The sequence below is a fragment of the Pseudorca crassidens genome, chromosome 14 (assembly GCF_039906515.1).
Source record: "Pseudorca crassidens isolate mPseCra1 chromosome 14, mPseCra1.hap1, whole genome shotgun sequence".
Taxonomy (NCBI): Eukaryota; Metazoa; Chordata; class Mammalia; order Artiodactyla; family Delphinidae; genus Pseudorca; species Pseudorca crassidens.
In genome coordinates, this window is record NC_090309.1 from 5,274,440 (window position 1) to 5,297,294 (window position 22,855).

At 41.1% G+C, this 22,855-nt stretch overlaps 1 protein-coding gene across 1 annotated transcript in view; it reads right to left on the minus strand.

Moving 5' to 3' along the window:
* IL1RL2 (interleukin 1 receptor like 2) overlaps positions 1–22,855 on the minus strand; it is a 54,185-nt gene that overhangs the window by 25,995 nt on the left and 5,335 nt on the right. The window contains exons 5-6 of the mRNA XM_067704062.1: positions 10,975–11,134; positions 7,426–7,500 (exon numbers count right to left, since the gene is read on the minus strand). Of these exons, the coding sequence (XP_067560163.1) occupies positions 7,426–7,500; positions 10,975–11,134 (235 nt within the window). The remainder of the gene's footprint in view (positions 1–7,425; positions 7,501–10,974; positions 11,135–22,855) is intronic.

Below are 22,855 nucleotides of genomic sequence, written 5' to 3' on the forward strand. Positions count from 1 at the left end.
CCTCCTAGAGAAGTTCCTTTACCATTTGTTGTAAAGCTGGTTTGGTGGTGCTGAATTCTCTTAACTTTTGCTTGTCTGTAAAGGTTTTAATTTCTCCATTGAATCTGAATGAGATCCTTGCTGGGTAATCTTGGTTGTAGATTTTCCCCTTTTATCACTTTTAATGTGTCCTGCCACCCCCTTCTGGCTTGCAGAGTCCTGCTGAAAGATCAGCTATTAACCTTATGGGGATTCCCTTGTATGTTATTTGTTGCTTTTCCCTTGCTGCTTTTAATATTTTTTCTTTGTATATAATTTTAGATAGTTTGATTAATATGTGTCTTGGCATGTTTCTCCTTGGGTTTATCCTGTATGGGATTCTCTGTGCTTCCTGGACTTGATTGACTATTTCTTTCCCATATTAGGGAAGTTTCAATAATCTCTTCAAATATTTTCTCAGACCCTTCCTTTTTCTCTTCTTCTGGGACCCTTATAATTCGAATGTTGGTGTGTTTAATGTTGGCCCAGAGGTCTCTGAGACTGTCCTCAATTCTTTTTTCTTTATTCAGCTCTGCAGAAGTTATTTCCACTATTCTGTCTTCCAGGTCACTTATCCGTTCTTCTGCCTTAGTTATTCTTCTATTGATTCCTTCTATTTTTAATTTCATTTATTGTGTTGTTCATCATTACTTGTTTGCTCTTTAGTTCTTCTAATTCCTTGTTAAACATTTCTTGTATGTTCTCCATTCTATTTCTGAGATTTTTGATCATCTTTACTATCATTACTCTGAATTCTTTTTCCGGTAGACTGCTTATTTCCTCTTCATATATTTGGTCTGGTGGGTTTTTACCTTGCTCCTTCATCTGCTGCATATTTCTCTGTCTTCTCATTTTGCTTAACTTACTGTGTTTGGGGTCTTCTTTTCACAGCCTGCAGGTTCGTAGCTCCTCTTATTTCTGGTGGGTTAGGTTGGTTCAGTAGCTTGTGTAGGCTTCCTTGTGGGGGGGATTGGTGTCTGTGTTCTAGTGGGTGGGCTGAATCTTCTCTTTCTGGTGGGCAGAGCCATGTCCAGTGGTGTGTTTTGGGTGGTCTGTGAATTTAGTATGACTTTCGGCAGCCTGTCTGCTAATGGGTGGGGTTATGTTCCTGTCTTGCTAGTTGTTTGGCATGGGATGTCCAGCACTGGGGCTTGCTGGCCATTGGATGGAGCTTGTTTTTAGTGTTGAGACAGATCTCTGGGAGAGCTCTCACCAATTAATATTACATGGGGCCAGGTGGTCTCTGGCTGTCCAACATCCTGGACATGGCCCTCCCACCTCGGAGGTCCAGGCCCGACACCCAGCTGGAACACCAAGACCCTGCTAGCCGCACAGCACAGAATAAAAGGAAGGTTAAAAAAAAAAAAAAGAACAGACAGAACCCCAAAACAAATGATAAAGGCAAAACTAAACAGGCAAAATCACAGAAACATACATACACACACACACACACACACACACACACACACACACACACACAAAGAAAAAAAAAAAAACCCCAAACAGACAGAACCCCAAGACAAACAGTAAGAGCAAAACTAAACAGACAAAATCACACAAAGAAACATACACACAGACACTCAGAAAAAGAGAAAAAAAAAAAGGAAGAGAGCAACCAAACCAATAAACAAACCCACAGATGAAAACAAACACTAAAAACTAAACTAAGATAAACATAAAACCAAAAACAAATCAAATGCAGAAAGCAAACCCTGAGTCCACAGTTGCCCCCAATGTCCCCCGCCTCAATTTTGGGAACACTCGTTGTCTATTCAGGTATTCCACACATGCAGGGTTTACCAAGCTGATTGTGGGGATTTAGTCCACTGCTTCTGAGGCTGCACAGTGAGATTTCCTTTCTCTTCTTTGTTCACACAGCTCCTGGGGTTCAGCTTTGGTTTTGGCCCCGCCTCTGCATGTAAGTCACCTTCAGGCATCTGTTCCCCACCCAGACAGGACAGGATTAAAGCAGTGGCTGATTAGGGCTCTCTTCCTCACTCAGGCGGGGGAGAGGGTGGGGTATGGTAGTCACAAATGGGATGCTGGGAGTGCCTGCAGTGGCAGAGGGCAGTGTGATGTTGCAACAGCCTGAGGTGCGCCATGTGTTCTCCTGGGGAAGTTGACCCTGGATCACAGGAGCCTGGCAGTGGTGTGCTGCATAGGCTCCTTTGAGGGTGTGGGTAGTGACCTGTGTTTGCACACGGGACTCTTGATGGCAGTGGTGGCAGAGGTAGCAGTAGGTAGGTGTCAGAGGTAGCCCACCTCTGACATCCAAGATGATAGCTGTGGCTCGTGCTCATCTCTGGAGCTCCCTTAGGCAGTGCTTTGTTGTCTGCAGGCTCACGGAGTAGGAAGCCCTTCTCCTCATGCACCCCGAAACAATGGTCTCTTGCCTCTCCGGCAGGTCCAGACTTTTTCCTGGTCTCCGTCCCAGCTAGCCGTGGTGCACTAACCCCCTGCAGGCTGTGTTCACACCGCCAACCCCAGTCCTCTCCCTGCGCTCCAACTGAAGCCTGAGCCTCAGGTCCCAGCCCCCGCCTGCCCCGGCGGGTGAGCAGACAAGCCTCTCGGGCTGGTGAGTGCTGGTCGGCACCGATCCTCTGTGCGGGAATCTCTCCACTTTGCCCTCCACACCCCTGTTGCTGTGCTCTCCTCTGTGGCTCCAAAGCTCCTCACCCCATCCCTGCCAGTGAGGGGGCTTCCTAGTGTGTGGAAACTTTTCCTCCCTCACAGCTCCCTCCCAGACGTGCAGGTCCCATCCCTATTCTTTTGTCTCTTCTTTTTCTTTTTTCTTTTGCCCTACCCATGTATGTGGGGATTTTCTTGCCTTTTTGGAAGTCTGAGATCTTCTGCCAGCGTTCAGTAGGTGTTCTGTAGGAGTTGTTCCACACATAGATGTATTTTTGATGTGTTTGTGGGGAGGAAGGTGATCTCCACATCTCACGCTGCCACCATCTTGAAGGTCTCCAACATACTAGTTCTTATTCATTTCTCTTACTGTTGCTATAAACGCACTGGCATGGTTTCTATTATTTACCTCCTATGCCTATGGCCTATTTGAACTCTCTTCTCTTCTGCATGTCTCCCAGGTCACATGTGTATATACACCCGTGTACATGATGAGTATACACCCGTGTACATGATGAGTATACAGAATTATCTACCAGTAAAATTGGGAGATCATAGATTATGCCTAGCTCCAACTTGAAATGACATGCCAAGCTGTTTTCTAATAGTTGTACCACCTGACACTTCCACCAGCAGTGTGAGAGTTCCTGTTACTGCACAGACTCCATGATGCCTGGGCTTGTCAGTCTATTTACTTTAGCCATCTTTATGTATGTGTCCTGATATCACCTAGCGAATTTAAGTTACATCTCCCTAGACTGCACCTGATCGAGCACCTTTTTAACCTTTTTATTGGCTGTGTTGATATCCTCTACTTGAGCTGTCGGTCCAACTGGTTTGTCTGTCCTCCTACCGGGTGGCCTTCTTCTCATTATTTTGGAGGAGCTTGGGCTAGACCCTGCATACAAGACCTTTGCTCACTTACTTCAAGTATCTTCTTCTACTCTGTGGCTTGTCTGTCCACTCTCTGAATAAATAGAAGTTCTTATTTCTAATGTAGCCTCATTTACCAATTTTTTCCTTCAATACTAGTAATTTGTATGTTCTTCGTTTTTTTTAATCTTTCCTTACCCCAAATCATAAAGGTATTTTTCTAGAAATGTGTGGTTTTGACTTTCATATTTAGGTCTACAATTCACTTGAAATTATTTTTATAAAAGGCACGAGAAAGGGGGAAAGTTTTGCCTTATTCTATATTACATCTAATTGTTTAGGACCATTTATTGAGAAGACTGCACTTTCCCCATTCCTCTGTAGTGTCAAAGCCAAGTGCTTTGCATGAATGGATCTATTTCTGAGCCTTCAGTTCTGTTCTATTGTCGATCCTCATACCAGGACTAGAGTGTCTAAATTACCATAGCTTTTTAGCAAATCTTGAAATCTGGTGTCACTCATCCTCCCATTCAGTTCTTCTTCATTGAAAGTGTCTTAACTATTATTCAATCTTTGAGTTTTCATACCAATGTTATAATCAATATATCAAATTCTGCAAAAACCAAAATCTGTTAAGATTTTGACTGTCTTCTTCCTCAAAACAAAGAAAAAGCGTTCAATAATTCAGTCTTGACTGTGTTGTTTCTATCGGTTTTTAAAAATAGATTTTTAAAAATCAGATTAAGGACATTCCCTTCTATTCTTAATAAAAGAGTTGTTTTTTTAAAATAATGAATTCCTAGTTCAAGTTTTCTAAATGACTTTTTTGTATCTATAAGGTAAGTGTATTATTTTTCTCCTTTAGTTTGTTTATGCAAAATAAAAGAGTGAATTATCTAATATGAAACAACCTTGTATTGCTCCGTATAACCCCAATTTAGTCTTTTATGCATGTTGTTAAAATTAATTTGCTTACATTTTTCATCTGTGTTTATGAATGAGAGTTGGCCTGAAATTTTCCTTTGTAATAACGTCCTGGACTTCCCAGGTAGTGCAGTAGTTGAGAATCCACCTGCCAATGCAGGGGATACAGGTTCGATCCCTGGTCCAGGAAGATCCCACATGCCACAGAGAAACTAAGCCCATGCACCACAACTACTGAGCCTGTGTTCTACAGCCCGTGAGCCACAACTACAGAGCCTGTGCACTACAACTACTGAACTCTGCACGCCTAGAGCTCGTGCTCCACAACTAGAGAAGCCACCGCAGTGAGAAGCCCATGCACCACTGTGAAGAGTAGCCCCAGCTCGCCGCAACTAGAGAAAGCCTGTGCACAGCAATGAAGACCCAATGCAACCAAAAATAAATTTTTAAAAAATTAATAATGTCGTTGTTGGGTTTGGGTGTCAAGGTTTTCCTGACCTTATAAAATGAGATAAGGACTATTTCCTCTTTTACTTCTCTCTGAAACAATTTGTTGAAAATTGATGTTATCTCTTTATTAAATGTTTTGTAGAATTCACCAGTAAAACCAACTGAATCTGGAATTTTGTTTGTGGGAAGATTTTAAATTTATTTAATAGTTATATGATTATCTTCCTCTCTCATGGCTTATATTTTCTTTCTAATTATCTAAACACAATGGCTAGAATTTTCAAAGACAGGAGAGGGCAACAACGTTAATTAAGAGAGTTAATAACAGGTATGTTTATCCTTTCTAGGTGTTTATGAAATCCACTAGGGTATTCACATGGTGAGTGATATGTAGACAACTATCTTTTATTATGGGCATTATTATTTCTTTGAAAATTCAGAAGAACTAAAGAACTCTCCTCGAAACTTGTGGGTGCAGAGCCTTTTAAGTACTGAGTAGATTTCATCTCCTTTCCATGTGTTGCTTTGTAAGCTTTCTCATTTCTGTCTTTAATGTTTGAGTTTCTCTGCATTGGGGGGGATTAGTTTGCTGGAGGTTCCTCTATCTTCTTTTTCTATTCCACCCCACCCCCGCCCCAACTCTTCTATCCCAGAACCAACTTTGGAATTTATCAATTCTATTTGTTGGTTGTTTTCCTTATAATAACTTTATAATTTTTTACACCTATCTTTTTTATTTCCTTCCATGGAGTTGTTTAGTTGCTCTTTTTTATAGAGTTAAATGGTTAGATGATGGATTTTAATGTTTTCAACACTTATTATTAATCATAATGATATTTAAAGATACACGCTTGTTTAGAACTCACCATTGGTCACATTCCATTTAATATGTTCTCTCTGCCATTATTTTCTAAATATTCTGTACCAATGGCTTTGGCTTAATCTAACCAAGAAAGTAAATACTTAGAAGCTAAATTTATTGTTGCTTATTTTTTTTAATTAGTGGATTTATTTTTTGTTGGGTTTATCATTGTTTTGACTTTAGCTGTAAATTTCTAGATTACCTACATGGGGATTATACCACATGGTCTGTATAATTTCCTTTTTTGGGTCTCTGAGCTTCTCATAGATGTTTATGAGTGCTATCCATTAAATACATTATTCTTAATATATTACTAGAGTATTTTAGATCCTTATTTGACTAGCAAATTTGTCAAAGCCAGAGTATGTTAAAATCTCCCATTATAACTGAAACTATTGTACTGTCTTGTTGTATTGTCCTTGTATCTCTGAGAGTTTAGCTTTATATATTTTATTTTGATGCATGGCTATTTGACACATAAACATTTTTATTTGGGGAAGGATAATTTTTATTAGTATAAAATGATTCAATTTGTCATTTAATTTTTTGCATTGAAAGATATATTATCAGATTGAAAGATTAATGTTGCAAATCTGATTTCTTTGTATTGCTATTGTATGCAAATCTTATGCATATCTTGCTTATGCACTGATTTTTAACCTTCTAGGACATGTATTTTTAGATCTGTGTATTTTGAGGAGAGCATATAATTGGATTTTAATATTTGACTCAACCTGAACATCTGCCTTTTTTTTTTTAATTTTTTAATTTTTTGGTTGCATTGGCTCTTTGTTGCTGCACGCGGGCTTTCTCTAGTTGCAGCGAGTGGGGGCTACTTTTCGTTGTGGTGCACGGGCTTCTCATTGCAGTGACTTCCCTTGTGGAGCATGGGCTCTGGGTGGGTGGGCTTCAGTATTTGTACAGAGTGGGCTCAGCAGTTGTGGCTCACAGGCTCTAGAGCTCAGGCTCAGTAGATGTGGCACACGGGCTTAGTTGCCCCATGGCATGTGGGATCTTCCCAGACCATGGATTGAACCTGTGTCCCCTGCATTGGCAGGAGGATTCTTAACCACTGCACCTCCAGGGAAGTCTCGAGCATCTGTCTTTTAATAAAAACTTTGTTTAATTTATTTTTTCTTCAGAAGGTACTCAACACATTTTTACCTTACTAGTGATTACCTTTAAATTTTAAAAAATTATTTGAGTCCCTTTTTCTCCACTTAGATCACAAACTGAGGCAGTGTTTATTGATCCTTTCCTATGTAAAATAAGGAAAATAACATGATAACTTCCCCTACTCCTTTCATATCCTTCCTAGTGTGAGATAATATAACCCAGGACTCTTGATCAACATTACTTAATAGTAGTTTGATATTACATATCATGTCTTTCAGGAAGGATTTGTCTTTGCGTGAACAGATTTACAGTAATCTTTCAGACGCATAGTGATTGCAGCCAGACCTTTCATAGCACAACCTCCCCAGCCTTCTGCTCTGTGATTTTTTATTTTGATACCTCTCCTGATGAACTCAGGTATATCCAAAGCTGGAAACTGGATACACCTGTGTGGGATTTGTCTTCATTCCTGAAATTCAAAAACATTCACAAGGATATGTGGACTTACTGATTCCTGCCCTTAGGATTTCAGTGGCTTCAATAAGTTTACTCACCTAGTTTTACTTCAATTGAATTATTTTTTGGATAAATGATCTTAGGGATTCTTCTTCCATTTCCCACTTTTTCTGCTAAGAAATCATACCCACATGAAATTGTATTAGAAACATTCCCAACTACTTGAATGCAGTAATAACATAAAGAAAACCTGGTACTGAGCAGACCTTCAATAAACATTGGTCAAGAAAAAACAATACCCATGATGTGACAAAGTATCACTCCATAAGTGCATAGTTTTCAACCAGAAATAATTGAATTGCTAAGGGGACAATCTAAAAGCTGGGCTACCAAGAGAGTTCACATCATCATTATATATTTGACATAAATATAAACTGATGAGATTGTGTACTAACTTCTCATTGCCTAGTCATTCAGTACACGTCTTAAGCACTGGCGATAAGCGAAGCTCTGGCCTGGGTCCTAGACAGAAAGAAACAGTGGCCCTAATGGTCTGTCCTCAGTTCCACTCCTCCATCCTCCAACCCTGCTATTCCATATTCTTCGCAGACCTTCCTTATTCTTCAGCTTTTTCATCCCTCCCCCCCACTTTATAACTGCCTTCCTTGTATTGACTCCCCACCCCTTTGTCTTTCTCCACACCTCCCTCCCCCATTTGTCTACCAATATTTAGCAATCACCCTCTGGATCCCACATTTCTCCTCTCCATTTGGGGTGCGAGGTGAAAAAGTTATAAGAGGGAAGCTATAAAAATGCAAAACCATATGTCCTTTGCGGTGGCAATAATATTTGCACATTCTACAAACTATTCAAATTCAGTACAGTAAGTCCTCTGCATACAAACCTTCAAGTTGTGAACTTTCAAAGATGCTAACTTGCGTTTGCGTGTCCACATAAGTTAGTTCATGTGTCTGGCATACATTGTCACATGTGTGCAACCTCTACAAGTGGTTGTGCTTTTGTGTACTTTACTGTACAGTACTGTATAAAGTAGAGTATCTTTATTTCAAGCCCAGGATGTCCAGAAGCAAGTGTAAAAGCAGCGGTGATGTAGCTGGTACTTTCCTGTTCGCTCGATGCCAGCCCCTGTATGCCAGCTCTTGTACTGTACAACTGTACTTTTCAAGGTACTGTACTGTAAGATTAAAAGTGTTTTCTTTATTTTGTGTGTTTGTTTTTTACGTATTATTTTTGTGAAAATTATTATAAACCTATTACAGTACAGTACTATATAGCCGATTGTGTTAGTTGGGTACCTAAGCTAACTTTGTTGGACCTACAAACATGCTCTTGGGATGGAACTTGTTCTCATGTGGGGGACTTACTGTATGTCCCAAACAGAAGTCATCACCAGCCAGTTAATATACCATCTCCCACTCAATCACACACATAGAAAATCTAGATGTCATTCTAAGTAACAGCTTTCCTCCCACCCTCTTCATATGATCATCACCCAGCCAAACTAATTTTACCTCTTAGCATTTCTCAGTCTGTGCCTCTTTCTTTACACCTAAACCCTAGTTTCTACTCTCTACTCTTTCCCTAGGCACTCTCATTCACATCCACCTCTTCAATTATCGTCTAAAGTTCAATGACTTTGCAAGGTGTAACTCTAAGCTCCAGACCTATATAGGCCATGACCTACTTGACATCTCAAGTCACCAAGTACTCAGCTCACCCATGACCAAACTCATGATCTCACTCTTAAATCCAGTTTTCCTCCAGAGTTATCTTTTTTCCTTGAATCGTATCACCATCCAAAAGGCCTAGCTTCCTGGATCTTGCCATGTCTCTCACCCCACATTCAATCTGGCACCAAGACCTGTGGATTTTACCTCCTAGAATGCCTGGAGTCCATCCACCTGTGCCTAGCTGATGTCTCACCTGCATTTCTGCACCTGTCTCCTAACTGCCATTCTTACCTATAGGGATCGCTCTGTGCACAGTGGCCACAGTGAGCTCTCAGAAACATGTTACACCATGCTACTCTCCTGCTCTCAACTGCTCTGCCTGCTTCCCATTGTTCTTAGGAGAAAATCCGTGCTTCCCACACTGGACTGAATGTTCCTACCTAACGTTGGCCCCTGACTGCTTCTCCAACCTCTTTGCCTACTGTGATCTCCCTTATTCAGCATCATCCCCCCAACCTACCTACTTCCCATCCTTCAGACATACCATGGTCTGACTTGTAGGGCCTTCACTTTGGCTGCCCCCTCAGTCTAGAAAAAACCTCACTCGTTTCAGCAGCTAATGCTTCCTGACCATCAGCATCACTATTATTGGGAAGCTTTCCCTGACCCACTTCCTTCTCAACAGATCCTTGTCTGTTTGATATCACATTTTCCTTTCTGCTCAGACTTCAAAGCTCCATCCAAGCAGCGGTCATGGCTGTTTGCCTCACCATCATGTTCTCCCTGCCCAGCACAGGACCTGACCTTGATGGGCACTAAATTACTGCCTGAAGAATCTCCTACCACTTCCAGCGAAGTTCAGATGGTTACATCCAGATGTTGCAGCAGCCTCCTAAGTGGTCTCCAGGCCTCACGACCTCCTTCAACTCCTGCTCAAACCATCTTAGGACTGATCTCATCCATCACCAATGCAGCCTCATGGCTCTGCATTTACACTCATCCAAGGGCTCTTCAGTGCTTCACGGTAAAACCTGCGTATAATCAGACCCCTTGACCTTTCCCCTGTTTAACTCCATGACTACAGTTCCCACCACTCCTCAGCTCACAGCTTTTTATGCTCTAACAAAATTACTTTTAGATCCAACATAAACTATCATGGTAGATGCTTCTATGCTTTGCCTTAGACACTTCTCTCTGCCCCTCCTCCCTCTTCTTTACTTCTGTAAACCCTGCTCATCCTTCAAAATTCAGCTGAGAAGACATTTCCTCTTGGAAAGCTTCCAAGACCATTTATTTACTTGCCACCTATGCAGCTACTTCTGATTTTTTTTTCCTGCTCCCCTGGACACTGTCTATAACACTCTCCTTACCACATAATGTTAAGATGACCCATTTACATTTCTAGCACCACTACAACCAGGCTGAGAGCTTCTCAAATACAAGAAAGAATTTTTTTAATTTTTTAATTATAGGTTTTAACAATTTTTGGCATATAGCAGATTATAAATAAACATTTATTGCAATGACATAAAATACAGATTATTGGACTCAATGATCTCTTAAGGTATTCTTCATTTTGCCTTTGAAATTCCATCTCATAAAGAATTCCCTCAGCCACCAATGTAAGACTAGAGCATAAGATCATTGAGGTATTCATGTCTGCCCTTTACTGAATACCTATACTTCGCCAGGCACCCTGGGGGCTACTCCATAGACATGATCTCATTTTATTTTCATGAATAAACCAATAATTTTAGTATTCCTTTTTTTCAGATGAGAAAACTAAACAGCCCATGCCCTTTTGCCCCACTCTTCCTACCCTCTGATTCTAATAATGACGTGTTTGAGGGACTGCTAACCCTCAGGAAAATCAAGATCGGGAATCCCTTCTGCCCAAAGCCAACCTCTCACGCAAAGCCAAGAGGCAGTCAAGGTGACGGGTAAGAGTGTACTTACTGATGTTCACAGAAATGCTATTTAAAACAGTGTGCTGCTGCTTTGCGTATGTGAGCGTGGCTTGACACGCATAGTTCCCTCCATCCTCTGTCGAGACATTCTTCACTAAAAGCTTCTTTCTCCGAGAAATAAATCGTTCTCCTTCAATCTCTTTACAGTCCTAAATTTTAAAAGTATATTTTTCATTTCAAAGAGTATTTTGGGGTATCAGTTACATTCCTAGTTAGCACCATTCTATCAACCATGGGGAGACAAGAAACCTATGTGATCTCTAGACCTTAGGTAATTTACAATCTAATTGAAGACATATGTATATTTATATAAGATATGTACATATCTCCCCAGAAAACTGATAAAGAATATTCTACAGGTTACAGTGAGGGCTATAAATATGAGGTATACGGGGAGTTGAGAGGAGAGAGGCCTATGAAGGCTGGAAGGAAGACCTTATGGAGAAGGATTGGACCTAGTCCATAAAGGAGTCTGGTAGGAGGATGTGAACAAGCAGGAAGGTCCTCCACGTCTCTCAATGGACCACCGTCTAATGGCACCAAGCCCCTTTGCAAGACTGCAAGCCCAGGTGAATAAGGACTGCGTCCTCTGTGTTACAGGTCCAATCACACCTTCTCCACCTATCAGGGGTTGGACTTTGCCGAGGTCCAAAATAACTTCACCAACCTTCTATCTGGAGGCCTGAGCAATAGTCAAAGTACGTGGCAAGGTTAAGGGGAGCAGATATCACGTCACTTCTTAAGTCACCCAGGCTTCCACTGCATCAACAAGGAAACTGCCTCACACAAAACCACCTTGAAGGCTGGTTAGTCTCAGGAAGGCCTTTCTCATTGTTCTCCTCAGTTTCCACCCAGAGGGCAAGCCTCACCATTCATCTGTCCTGTCATAAGCTCACATTCTCATGTGAATCGTTTTTTCCATCTCAGAGGCCCACTCTTGAACTCTTTCTCAAACCTTTTCCCATTTCTTCAGGAAGTGCCAATCTACAAAATAACATCTGGGATAACTGAGTCCATTTATTCACTCAACTATTTTTCTTGCTCTTTGCTAGCATTGTGAGAGGCCCTGGTCATGCAGGAATAAGATGCAGTCCCTCAGAGCTCACAATCCTTATAATAGAGAAGACAAACATACAACCCCTAATTATATAAAGACGTAATCGCTCAAGTTTTGAGCTCTATCCTCACTGAGTCAACCATGGTCAGAATTCACTCTCCACCACTGGAACAGTGTGAATGCTTCCATCGTGGAAGGTGAAACTCAATAATGCCAAAATGAACATTTGTTTATTTATTTATCCTGTGAACAATAACTTTCTAGAAGTCTTATATTATTTTTTCTGTAAACACTCTATAGGGGAAACCAAATTATAATCAGATAATTGCTTACTGAGTAGAATGGGAATTACTAGTAAGAGTCAGATGCTGATAACATGAGTTATGTTGCCTTCTTTAGAATAGGGACAAACAAAAAGTGTGAGCGTTTGGATTATGGAAACCTCGTTCCTGGGTGGGGCTTGTGTGGGCGCAATCTCTGGGACTCTGTTTCTATGCTCTGATCTTGATCAGTTCCCTTTCTGATTGACTCATTCAAGACATACAAATATTTAATCATATTAAAGTTTACCCTGGACAGCTGAAGAGCCATTCTGTCCTTTTTCAGTAACTAGAACTGTCTCTATTGTAATCCGCTGCATTATTTTAGAGTTTTACTTCTCAGAAGGCTTTGATTTTTAGTTAAAAGTGAGTGGTGATATCTCACTAATAAGATTTTAATTAGTAATATTAGCAGCCAACATTTGAAAATTTTTGTCTTTCTAGCACCAAGAAGAACAATTCTGACCCAGCATGTACAATGGTTCACAGGTACAAAATAGACGAGAGCATCCTGGCTAAGCTGTAGTGGTCATAGGAGAGTGATGAAGATGAAACTGGTGAGGGAGTCAGGAGCCCAATCATAGAAAACCATGAAAAGGGGAGGAGCATCTGAAGCTGTCTGTGCAAGGGACCAAGGTGTGCATATTTGCCTTGGAGCACAATCTGTCTGGTTGCTGTGTGGGAAAGGATTAAAATGGGGGCAATCCTAACGACTAGGGAACAATTTAGGAAGTTATTTCCACACACTAAGGCTGAATAGAACATGAACTAAGGCAGTACACTGGGGATAACCAGAAGGGAACAAAAAACAGTGCTTTAAGCAGTTCTAATTCACAGCCTTAGTGACAAATTTGGACTATGGAGAGGGAACAGGACCGGTATGGTCCCAGCTTAGGGATGCAAAAGTGTCCTTAGATAGGAGATGGAATGCAAAGAAAATACAGAAGAATGATCAGGTTTGAGGTTAAGATTAAAACGTGGCTCTAGACATGGTGAATCTGGTGAGTTGTGTGATGGGAATGTCTACATGGAATGTATGTTAGGTTGTTGGATGAAGTATCTGGAGATGGGAGAAAGGAGAGTTGGGAGCCATCTGTGTGCGATGGTCCTATGAGCCTTCCACCTGAATGCAATCAAAGCAAGAACTGAAGATGACCATGGCTGAAACTGGGAACCCCTAAAATCTAAGACCCAAACCCAGAGAATGAGAACACAGTAATGATTACTAAGGAAAAGACAGGGGGTGGGGAGATAAAGAATGAGTAAGTTTCAGAAGGGAGAGAAGATGAAGCTCTCAGCTCATGGGCACGTCCAGCAGCGATGGACACCACAAGAGATCAAAATCAGGATCAGGATTGGAAATGAATGTTAGATTTAGCAGCTGGGAAGCCAGTAGTAACTCAGCAACTATAGATCCCGTATGGTGGTAGGGCAGAAACCATTGTATTGAGGAGTAATTTGGAATTGAAAAACAAAAGGAGACATTCCTGTTTTTCCAAATGTGGATACTTCAGAGTCTATGAGCATGGATGTTCTAACACCTGAACTTTCTCCTCTGGAACACCTCCAATCTCAAGGACCACCTCTACTCCTATGAGTCTTCAATTCTCCCTGCCACAAGCCAGATTTTGTCATTATCCAGAACTACTCTGTCTCTAAATTCTTAAAAATAGAAATATACCATTCTTGGGGGGACCTTCCAGATGGTGGAGGAGTAAGACATGGAAATCACCTTCCTCCCCACAAATACATCAAAAATACACCTACATGTGGAACAACTCCTACAAAACAACTACTGAACGCTGGCAGAAGACCTCAGACTTCCAAAAAGGCAAGAAAATCCCCACATGCTTGGGTAGGGTAAAAGAGAAAAGAAAAAACAGAGACAAAAGAATAGGAACGGGACCTGCCCCTTGGAGAGGGAGCTGTGAAGGAGGAAAAGTTTCCACACACTAGGAAGCCCCTTCACTGGCGGAGACGGGGGCTGGCGGGGGGAAGCTTTGGAGCCACGGAGGAGAGTGCAGCAATAGGGGTGCAGAGGGCAAAGCAGAGAGATTCCTACACAGAGGATTGGTGCCAACCAGCACTCACCAGCCTGAGAGCCTTGTCTGTTCACCCGCCGGGGTGGGTGGGGGCTGGGAGCTGAGGCTCTAGCTTCGGAGGTCAGATCCCAGGGAGAGGACTGGGGTTGGCTGCGTGGACACAGCCTAAAGGCAGCTAGTGCACCACAGCTAGCTGGGAGGGAGGCCAGGAAAAAGTCTGGAACTGCCTAAGAGGTGAGAGACCATTGTTTTGCGGTGTTTGAGGAAAGGGGATTCCTTCCCCGCTGCCCACAGAAGGCAGAGCACTGCCTAAACGAGCTCCAGAGACGGGCGCAAGCCACGGCTATCAGCATGGACACCAGAGACGGACATGAGATGCTAAGGCTGCTGCTGCAGCCACCAACAATCCTGTGTGCAAGCACAGGTCACTATCCACACCACCACCACCCCCCTCCCCCGGGAGCCTGTGTAGCCTGCCACTGCCAGGGTTCCGTGATCCAGGGACAAGTACCCCAGGAGAACACATGGTGCGACTCAGGCTGTTGCAACGTTATGCTGGCCTCTGCCGCTGCAGGCTCGCCCTGCATTCCAATTATAACTACCTTACCCCTCCCTCCCCCCTGGTCTGAGTGAGCAAGAGCTCCCTAATCAGCTGCTGCTTTAACTCAGTCCTCTCTGGGTGGGAACAGATGCCTGAAGGTGACCTACACGCAGAGATGGGGCCAAGACCAAAGCTGAACCCTAGGAGCTGTGTGAACAAAGAAGAGAAAAGGAAATTTCTCTGTCCAGCCACAGGAGCAGCGGATTAAATCTCCACCATCAACTTGATGTACGCTGCGTCTGTGGAACACCTGAATAGACAACGAATCATCCCAAAATTAAGGGAGTGGACTTTGGGAGCAACTGTAAACTTGAGTTTTACTATCTGTGACTGATTTGTTTCTGATTTTTATGTTTATCTTAGTTTAGTTTTTAGCCCTTGTTATCACTGGTGGACTTGTTTATTGGTTTGGTGGCTCTCTCCTTTATTATTATTATTTTTTTTAATTTTTTTATTTAAATAATTTTTTCATTTATTTATTTTTTTCTTCCTTTTTGTCTCACTTTTCTTCTGAGCTGTGTGGCTGACAGGGTCCTGCTCCTCTGGCCTGGTGTCAGGCCTGAGCCGCTCTGGTGGGAATCCCCATAAGGTTAATAGCTGATCTTTCAGCAGAAACTCTGCAAGCCAGAAGCGGGTGGCAGACATATTTAAAGTGATGAAAGGGAAAAAGTTACAACTGAGATTACTCTAACCAGCAAGAATCTCAATCAGATTTGATGGAGAAAACAAAACCTTTACAGACAAGCAAAAGTGAAGAGAATTCAACACCACCAAACCAGCTTTACAACAAATGCTAAAGGAACTTCACTAGGCGGGAAACACAAGAGAAGGGAAAGACCTACGAAAACAAACCAAGAACAATTAAGAAAATGGTAATAAGAACACACACACTAATAATTACCTTAAGTGTAAATGGATTAAGTGCTCCAACCAAAAGACATACAGTCTGAATAGATACAAAAACAAGACCCATATATATCCTCTCTAAAAGAGACCCACTTCAGACCTACGGACACATACAGACTGAAAGTGAGGGGATGGAAAAAGATATTCCATGCAAATGGAAATCAAAAGAAAGCTGGAGTAGCAATTCTCATATCAGACAAAATAGACATTAAAATAAAGACTATTACAAGAGACAAATAAGGACACTACATAATGATCAAGGGATCAATACAAGAAGAAGATACAACAATTGTAAATATTTATGCACCCAACACAGAAGCACCTCAATACATAAGACAAATGCTAACAGCCATAAAAGGGGAAGTCGACAGTAACACAAAAATAGTAGGGGACTTTAACACCTCACTTACACCAATGGACACATCATCCAAAATGAAAATAAATAAGGAAACACAGCTTTAAATGACACATTAAACAAGATGGACTTAGTTGATATTTATAGGACCTTCCATCCAAAAACAACAGAATACACTTTCTTCTCCAGTGCTCATGGAACATTCTCCAGGATAGATCATATCTTGGGTCACAAATCAAGCTGTGGTAAATTTAAGAAAATTGAAATCATATCAAGCATCTTTTCTGACCACAATGCTATGAGACTAGATATAAATTACAGGAAAAAAAACTGTAAAAAATACAAACACATGGAGGCTAAACAAGACACTACTAAATAACTAAGAGATCACTGAAGAAATCAAAGAGGAAATCAAAAAATACCTAGAAACAAATGACAATGAAAACACGATGACCGAAAACCTATGGGGCGCAGCAAAAGCAGTTCCAAACGGGAAGTTTATAGCACTACAATCCTACCTCAAGAAACAAGAAAAATCTCAAATAAACAACCTAACCTTACACCTAAAGCAATCAGAGAAAGAAGAACAAAAAATACCCAAAGTTAGCAGAAGGAAAGAAATCATAAAGATCAGATCAGAAATAAATGAAAAAGAAATGAAGGAAACAGTTGCAAAGATCAATAAAACTAAAATCTGGTTCTTTGAGAAGATGAACAAAATTGATAAACCATTAGCCAGACTCATCAAGAAAAAAAGGGAGAAGACTCAAGTCAATAGAATTAGAAATGAAAAAGGACAAGTAACAACTGATACTACAGAAATACAAAGGATCATGAAAGATTACTACAAGCAACTATATGCTAGTAAAATGGACAACCTAGAAGAAATGGACAAATTCTTAGAAAAGCACAGCTTTCCGAGACTGAACCAGGAAGAAACAGAAAGTTTGAACAGACAAACCACAAGCACTAAAATTGAAACTGTGATTAAAAATCTTCCAACAAACGAAAGCTCTGGACCAGATGGCTTCACAGGAGAGTTCTATAAAACATTTAGAGAAGAGCTAACACCTATCCTTCTCAAACTCTTCCAAAATACATCAGAGGAAGGAACATACTCAAACTCATTCTATGAGGCCACCATCACCCTGATGCCAAAACCAGACAAAGATGTCACACACACACAAAAGAAAACCACAGGCCACTATCACTGATGAACATAGATGTAAAAATCCTCAACAAAATACCAGCGCATTAAAAGGGTCATACACCATGATCAAGTGGGTTCTATCCCAGGAATACAAAGATTCTTCTATATATGCAAATCAATCAATGTGATACACCATATTAACAAACTGAAGGATAAAAATCATATGATCATCTCAGTAGATGCAGGAAAAACTTTTGACAAAATTCAACACCCATTTATAATAAAAACTCTCCAGAAAGTAGGCATAGAGGGAACCTATCTCAGTATAATAAAGGCCATATATGACAAACCCACAGCCAACATCGTTCTCAATGGTGAAAAACTGAAACCATTTCCTCTAAGGTCAGGAACAAGACAAGGTTGCCGACTCTCTCCACTATTATTCGACAGTTTTGGAAGTTTTAGCCACAGCAATCAGAGAAGAAAAAGAAATAAAAGGAATCCAAATCAAAAAAGAAGTACAACTGTCACTGTTTGCAGATGACATGATACTATACATAGAGAATCCTAAAGATGCTACCAGAAAACTACTAGAGCTAATCAATGAATTTGGTAAAGTTGCAGGATACAAAATTAATGCACAGAAATCTCTTGCATTCCTATACACTAATGATGAAAAATCTGAAAGAGAAATGTAGGAAACACTCCCACTTACCATTGCGACAAAAAGAATAAAATACCTAGGAATAAACCTACCTAAGGAGACAAAAGACCTGTATGCAGAAACTATAAGACACTGATGAAAGTAATTAAAGACGATACAGACAGATGGAGAGATATACCATGTTCTTGGATTGGAAGAATCAACATTGTGAAAATGACTATACTACCCAAAGCAATCTACAGATTCAGTGCAATCCCTATCAAACTACCAATGGCATTTTTCACAGAACTGGAACAAAAAATTTCTCAATTTGTATGGAAACACAAAAGAGCCCGAATAGCCAAAGCAATATTGAGAAAGAAAAATGGAGCTGGAGGAATCAGGCTTCCTGGCTTCAGACGATACTACAAAGCTACAGTAATCAAGACAGTATGGTACTGGCACAAAAACAGAAATATAGATCAATGGAACAGGATAGAAAACCCAGATATAAACCCATGCACGTATGGTTACCTTATCTTTGTCAAAGGAGGCAAGAATATACAATGGAGTAAAGACAGCCTCTTCAATAAGTGATGCTGGGAAAACTCGACAGCTACATGTAAAAGAAAGATATTAGAACACTTCCTAATGCTGTATACAAAAATAAATCATATGCCATCATGGCGAGGAGGAGATTATCAACAGAACCAAAAAGTATATAAGAATACACCTGTGAAATGCACCCTGTCTATGTGATAGATTTGTATTAATCTGCATGTTCATCAGTATCTCTGGGACAGTGACAGATGAAAAGGAGACATCAGTCAGGGCCAAGTGCCTGAGGAAGAAGTACCTGGGGGTGTGGAAGCAAGAGTCCAGCCTGATGAACAGAGGATGAGCATGTTCTCCAGCACCGTGGTCAGGTACATGCCCAGGAACAGGGCAAAGAACACGCCCTGCTGCTCTGGAAGGGTGGGGAGCCCCAGGAGGAGGAACTCGGACACACTGCTGTGGTTCTCCCTCCTCATGCCGTTCTTATCTCTGCTGGGAATGAATAGAAACTGGAAATGTCAGGAACTTAGACATACTGAGCATAGCAACTACCATATGGTCACATACTTTCTCCAAGTCGCTGTGTCACTGTACAGACAAATTCACTGCATTGCACTCACACGCTGGTGCCTCATCCAGTCTGGTGAGAACAGTGAAATGTGATTTGTCTGAACACTGACACAGTCACTTGGAGACATCATTCAAACATCAATGGAAGAAACATCAATCAAACTCTTCAGCTGAAATCAGGAAGACCTCATTCTTTTTTTAATAGAGTGAAGACACTACGATAGACCTTAGGGGGAGAGTAATAAATAATACACAGTGCCTTCCGTGGCTTTATAGCCAGACAGCTTATGTGTATGTGTCTGTCTTGCACACACAAACACACACACACACCACTGAAAGCATTATTGGGAAAGTAATGTACCATGTACAGAATAAGTGCTGAACACATAAACTCACTTCTTATCATTAGAATGACAAGAAGGAAGGAAGGAAGGGAGGAAGAGCGGAGAAAAGGGAACATTATGGCAATCCCTCAGAAACTTAAACATAGAATTACCATATGATCCAGAAATTTCACTTCTGATAATATATCCAAAAGAACTGAAAGCAGGGGCCAAAGAGATATTTGTACATCCATGTTTAAAGCGGCATTATTCACAAGAGCCAAATGACGGTAACAATCTGTGTCCATTGAAAAATGAATGGATAAACAAAATGTGGTCTATACATACAATGGAATATTATCCAGCCTTAAAAAGGAAAGAAATCCTGACACATGCTACAACACGGATGAACCTTGAAGCCATTATGCTAAGTAGAATCAGCCAGTCACAAAAGTGTAAATACTGTAAGATTCCACTTATATGAGATTCCTAGAATAGTCAAATTCATAGAGACAAAAAATAGAATGGTGGTTGCCAGGGGCTTGGGAGTGGGGAGGAAAATGAGGCGTTATTGTTCAGTGGGTACAGAGTTTCCATCTGGGAAGATAAAAAAGTTCTGGTTGTACAGCAAGGTGAATGTACTTAATGCCACAGAGCTGTACACTGAAAAATCATTGAAATGCTAAATTTTATGTTATACATATTTTAGCACAATAAAACATTGTTAATTTAGAAAAAATATACCATTCTGATGATAATTTCTTATTATTCCACCTGTTTCTTTCTTTTATTTTAACTAAGTAATAATATCTAGTATTTATTTATTAAGTAATTACTATGTACCCACACTGAACTAAGGGCTTAGTGGATAGATTATTTCAATTACTCTTCCAAACAATTCTGTGAGGCCATGTCTCCCAGACTGGATTTGTTTCGAAAAAAAAAAAAATTCTAGCTCTTTTAAGCAGAAAAGGATTTAAAACAGAACCTTAGGCGCTGAAGCACAATGCAGAACGAGTTCGCATGATAGCTGCTTCCTCCACCACCATCCTGATGGCGGGAATCGAGACTTTGAGATATACCACCTGCAAGTCAGGGACCGGGAGTTGCCACTTACACAACTGCAGCAAGTGAAGTCCCAGCACGTTTGCTGGAGCCACAACAACAATAAGTCAGAAGACATGCCTACTGCTTCTCATCTCCCACGAAGCTGGAGACTGGGCCCCGGAACACTGCGGCAGAAAGCCCACGTCCGGTAGAAAAGCAGATCACCATACTCACTTTAGCTTTTCAGTGAAGCCAGCTGGAGAAACTGTACCACATCCAGAACCTTAGCTATAGGTTAGGAAAACGTAGGGTGTGGTTCTGGGTGCTTTGTTCTTATTTTTTTATCAATAGCCTTGCAACCTCTATAATATAAAAAGCCTCCCCGTGGATGGGGAGCCTGTACCCACCACATCCATCATGTGATATGGTGAACTTTCTAGCTATCCAGCCCATTTTTCCATCTTAACCTGGATCAGTCCTTGGACCCCTCTAATTTCTCCTAATCACCAGTATCCTTCAGGCATCATTTCCTTTCCTGTCCCACCTAGACTCATGTGGCCATCACTTGAATGATCTCCTTTTAAGTTCTCAAGTCAAGGATTAAGGAAACCCTTCATCCTTCCAGTGTATTTATCCAGAGAAACCCCATGCTGGGTTCATCCTGCCATCCCTCTCCTACACCCCTACAACCGGATGAGCACGACAGGAGCTAAACACACAAACATAAACAAATCCATGGTCCTCACCGTAGAAAGTCTTTGCATCTCCTTCAACTCTCTCCCACCTGCTCGCCTGTCTGCTCTTTCACACTCTCCACATCACATCTCCTTCCACTTGACAGGGACAATCGGAGGCAGCAGGAATGAGTTCCCTCCCCCTGCTCACCCTCCCCTTCCCCCCTCATTCTATCCGTTCTACTTCACATGCTCTCTTAATGATCCCCGCTTCCTAACTCAATTTCTGAAATACTAACGATCAACGTGGCACCATACTCAAGCCCTTCCAGCTGATTCACCACATGAGGATTTCACTGAAACCATGCCCATCGACAGGTGAATGAATAAAGAAGACGTGGTACATATATACAGTGGAGTACTACTCAGCCATTAAAAAATGTCATTTGTAGCAAATGGATGGACCTAGAGATTATCATGCCGAGTGAGGTAAGTCAGACCGAGAAAGCCAAATATTGTATGCTATCATTTATATGTGGAATCTAAAACATGATACAACCAAACTTATTTACAAAACAGAAAGAGACTCACAGACATAGAAAACAAACTTATGGTTACCAAAGGGGAAAGAGGGGTGGGGAGGTGGGGGGAGGGATGAATTAGGAGTTTGGGACTAGCGGATACAAACGATCATATATAAAAGAGATACACAAAGTCCTACTGTAGAGCACAGGGAACCATATTCAATATTCTGTAATAAGCCATAATGGGAAAGAAAAAAATTAGAATAAAATAAAATACAAGATAAGGGCATTCATTGCCACTTTCCTTGTGAGGGGGAAAACAGAAACAAGCTAAATGAATGTGAAATACATAACAGAGAGGACTGACAAAGGCAAAAATTGGTGCTTTGAAAGGAGTAATAGAACTGACTGCAAATCTTTTATAAGACTAATCAAGTGAGAAGGAGAAAGAGAGTGTGTGTGTGTGAGAGAGACAGAGACAGAGACAGAGAGAAACATATTGTGATGGGGATAAAAGATGAACCTTACTACAGAAGCAGACATTAAAAGCAGAGAAATGATAAACCATTTCATGCCAGAGCATTTGAAACGTTTAATGAAATGAACAATTTCCTAGAAAACCATCCTACAAAAACCCATTCAAGAATAAATAAGAAATTTGTATAATCCTATCACCATTAAAGAAATTGAAACAGTACATAAAAACCTTCCCACAAAGAGTACTCATGACCCAGATGGTTGTACTGGCAAACGCTAACAAGCAGAGCTGGGAGAGAACTAATTCAGATATTAAATACCTCGCCTGTGCACCTCTGTGCCAAGGATTATGCCTTTTCCATTATTGTCTGCCAGTGCAATCAAGAAAAGAGAAGGTTTGAAGGTGAAAACACAAGGTGCAGGAAGGTGAGTATAGGATGCCCTGTTTCCATAAAAAAAGAAAGGACTAGGATGTATAGTTTTATCTGCTTGCATGGCATTACACAAGAATAATGCAAGGTCTGCAAGAAACCAATTACAGCAGCCACATGTCATGGAAGGTGAGATGGGCCTGGGCAAATATGAATCAGGAGTGGGAAGGGGACTTTCCGGGGCATGCCTTCTGA